This window comes from Eptatretus burgeri, chromosome 15 (assembly GCF_056783735.1).
Source record: "Eptatretus burgeri isolate ZD-2024b chromosome 15, Ebu_testis_v1, whole genome shotgun sequence".
In the NCBI taxonomy this organism is placed as follows: domain Eukaryota; kingdom Metazoa; phylum Chordata; class Myxini; order Myxiniformes; family Myxinidae; genus Eptatretus; species Eptatretus burgeri.
In genome coordinates this window covers 62,393,733-62,397,811 of record NC_140975.1, presented here as the reverse complement: position 1 = coordinate 62,397,811, position 4,079 = coordinate 62,393,733, and the positions used below count along the sequence as shown (strand labels likewise).

Genomic DNA, 4,079 nt, shown 5'->3' with positions numbered 1-4,079 from the left:
ACGTTCCGCTACGCTGGCCATAAGTTGTAGGCACGTTATGCGATCGTTGACACACGTCCACACACGTTACTTGTAAGTTACTCATAAGTCGAAATACGTCGAGGTAATGGTTAGCGTCAGTGTTCCAGACTCCATGGTTTTTTTTTTGGTGTTTTTTTTTTTCTTCGGTATGACGGCGATGTTGACACTTCGATTTCTAGTGTGGTTATGATTTAAATCGTTGAGCGGCAGCTTATGAATAGCCTACGCCACGTGATCGTCGGCGATACGTGCAGCACGCTATGCATAAGTTAGACTACCGTTGGGCATAGGTTGTGAACGCCGACAACAGGCGAAGCATTCGTTGGTATGTTATCTATAAGACAACGAAACGTTCTGTGCCCGTTACTAATATGTATGCTATGCATACGACCAAGTCGTTATGAATACCTCCGAATCTTTAAAAAAAACATCAAAAGTTCAGCGTAAGCCAGCGTTTTACATACATTTTGATACGTTGCCATTGCCGGCTAAATCGTCAAGGTGTGACTGGGCCTTTAACAACAAAATTGCTGGAACGTTTGCTAGAATTTGTCCTGCAAGCCCAGCTGTGAAAATCAATCTGAGATACTCAAATCACGTTTAAAAAACACTCTCTACTGAGTGAAACAAAATCACACACTCATCAACCACAAGCAGAGGCTGCAGTAGTTTAAATGTCGAAGGTCGTTCCTGGAATGTTTCCACCACGTTCCAGTTATCTTGGTGGTTTGCACACTTGCTCAGCCAGGAGAGGGAGATTCTGTAGTTCAGGTATTTTGATTGGAAGACAAGGTGAGGGTCAGCCTCAAAGATATTCAAACTGGGAAAATTCAGGACAACAACAAGTTAGTTAGCATCGACAGGCCTGTCATTCGTCATCCATATCAGTAAAAATATTTACTTGTCTAATCGTGCGATCACGCATTTACTTCGTCACCTGCTAACACCAGAGTAGGGTAAGAATACTGATTCTGGCTCACTTTTCCCCATGTAAATGAATGGGGGATTTTCAGCGATTCCCTTTTTTTTTCCTTAAAAATAAACCCCCTTTTTATCCCAAGGTATATTTATTTGTCTCCCCTTTTAACTTGGAGGTTGAACCTCATTGAATTGAACACCTGGGGGTTGAACAGCTCACTCATTGAACCTATAAAGATTTGTTCATTCTCAAATTCCTTCAATAGTTTAATTTTCTTTGCACAATAATCCCCATCTAAAATATTGACAAACAAAACATTTGAATCTTTATATTTTTGAAGATACCCCTTTTGTGCCATTACGAAATGATAAACTTCTCTTAATGCTCTTGTTTGACCACCTCCTGAGCCACAGGTTATTTTTTTGTTAAGCCCCGCCCACTTTTGCTAAGCTCCACCCACTTTTTGTGAGGTATTTTTTCTAAGCCACGCCCACTTTTCCTAAGCCCCGCCCACTTTTGCCAAGCTCCGCCCACTTTCCACAAGGTATTTTTTCTAAGCCACGCCCACTTTTCCTAAGCCCCGCCCCCTTTTGCTAAGCTCTGCCCACTTTTCATGAGGTATTTTTTTCTAAGCCACGCCCACTTTTCTAAGCCCCGCCCACTTTGCTAAGCTCCGCCCACTTTTCATGAGGTTTTTTCTAAGCCACGCCCACTTTTCCTAAGCCCCGCCCACTTTTGCTAAGCTCCGCCCACTTTTCATAAGTTATTTTTCTAAGCCACGCCCACTTTTCCTAAGCCCCGCCTACTTTTGCTTAGTCCCACCCACTCTTACATCATTTCCAGTTCATCTCTGACTCACAAAGAAATCACTAGAAAATTACAGGATGTTATGGTTTTGAAAAATTTCCCAATGAAGGCTTGCCTAGGCTTGCCCAGGGAATTTCCAAAGGAAACCACACCCACCAGTCTTTCTCTATAAAAGCTTCAAACCCAGGCTCCATTTTAAACATTTGTTTTTGCTGGCAATGGTGTGCTGTGTGCTTGTCTGGAACTCTCTGTCTTGTATGGAACTAAACCTTCAAGTTGATGAACTGGATTCAAACCTCTTATCTGTTGAGGTAAGATTTTTATTTTCCTATTTTCAAACTTTGATTGAAGCATACTCATTTAATAATTAAATAACTTAATTAATACATTATTATTTTCTCTCACAGGAAATTGTATCTGAAATACAAAATGAAAATACTGCTTTTGCTATAACTTGGGGGAAATTGTTGGCTTGGTTGAAGACCTTATGAGCGACCAAGACCTTGAGTGGGATGACTTCGGTGTTCCTTGGAACTCTCTGTCTTGTATGGAACTAAACCTTCAAGTTGATGAACTGGATTCAAACCTCTTATCTGTTGAGGTAAGATTTTTATTTTCCTATTTTCAAACTTTGATTGAAGCATACTCATTTAATAATTAAATAACTTAATTAATACATTATTATTTTCTCTCACAGGAAATTGTGTCTGAAATACGAAATGAAAATACTGCTTTTGCTACAACTTGGGGCGAAATTGTTGACTTGGTTGAAGACCTTGTGAGCGACCAAGACCTACAGAACGAGCAAGACCTTGAGTGGGATGACTTTGGTGTTCCTTGGAACTCTCTGTCTTGTATGGAACTAAACCTTCAAGTTGATGAACTGGATTCAAACCTCTTATCTGTTGAGGTAAGATTTTTATTTTCCTATTTTCAAACTTTGATTGAAGCATACTCATTTAATAATTAAATAACTTAATTAATACATTATTATTTTCTCTCACAGGAAATTGTGTCTGAAATACGAAATGAAAATACTGCTTTTGCTACAACTTGGGGCGAAATTGTTGGCTTGGTTGAAGACCTTATGAGCGACCAAGACCCACAGAACGAGTTCGTCCTTGATGACCCAACCAAAGAGTTATACCTTGGAGACCAGCAAAATCCTGAAAAAAGAGTTTTACAGCAATAGTACTCATTGTGAGTTATCAAGACAATACTCACTGAACAAGTTATACGTTGATGAGCCAGAATACAAGTTTTACCTTGGAGACTCACAAATTTTGAAAAAATCAGTAAATGAGTTCTGCCTTGATGGTTTAAATAACTACCTTGGAGACTTGGAAAGTTGGGGTTATTTTGAAGACTTGAAATGCTACCACTCTTTGGGATTTAAACCTATCAAGAAAGTTCTTACTCCCTCTTTCTATGTCATCAAACCTGAAAGCCTTAAAAGACAGAATTGGAAGAAGAGAAAAAAAAAAAAAACGTAAAATATAGATATATATAGGTGGAAATCTCATTTTGAAAAAGACATTGTGTTGGGTGAGGATTGAGTTGGGGTTGAGATTTTGAATGTGAGGGTTGGGGTTGAGATTTTGAATGTGAGGGTTGGGACACACACACACACACACACACACACACACACACACATACACATCAACAAACAAAAGTTAAGCCTTGACTATTCAGTTGAGGATTCTGTGTTTGGGGTTCACAGATCTAAGAACGTCCACCCCTTGACACACATTATATACTGTTATACACCTCGGACTTGGCCCTCGAGTGTCCACAACGGTGTATAGTAGGAGGGAGTGAAGCGCCAACCTATTGCTCCCATTGCACACACACACACACAAACAAAAGTTAAACCTTGACTATTCAGTTGAGGATTCTGTGTTTGGGGTTCACAGATCTAAGAACGTCCCCCTTGACACACATTATATACTTGTACACCTCGGACTTGGCCCTCGAGTGTCCACAAAGGTGTATTATCTGCTTAGTTTTGTCTTTTGTAATTCCTGTGAATAAAATGAACCTAAAATCTCTTCCCCTTCCAAATCATATATTTTATAAGTCCAAGGAACTGTATCTATTACATCAACAATTTTAAAAAGTTCTTTCGTCCATCGTTCAGTAAAACCCTTTTCAAAATGAGATTTCCACCTATATATTCTTACGATATCACCAACTTTGAACTTAGGTTTTCTGACATTAATCTCTTTTTCATCTTTTAATTTTGTAAATGTTTCTGATGGTTTCATATTTGTTGACGTGTGAATCGTGTCATTATACTTATCCACAATATCCTGAATAAAAGATGACCATTGTT

The 4,079-nt window shown here is 39.1% G+C and overlaps 1 protein-coding gene across 1 annotated transcript; it reads left to right on the top strand.

Moving 5' to 3' along the window:
• The first annotated feature begins 2,103 nt into the window (after positions 1-2,103).
• Positions 2,104-3,834, top strand: LOC147012321 (uncharacterized). The gene is made up of 3 exons (XM_085856325.1): positions 2,104-2,348; positions 2,445-2,657; positions 2,754-3,834. The coding sequence occupies exons 1-3, from the start codon at positions 2,235-2,237 to the stop codon at positions 2,937-2,939; spliced, it is 513 nt and encodes a 170-aa protein (XP_085712451.1). The 5' UTR covers positions 2,104-2,234; the 3' UTR covers positions 2,940-3,834.
• Positions 3,835-4,079: the final 245 nt, after the last annotated feature.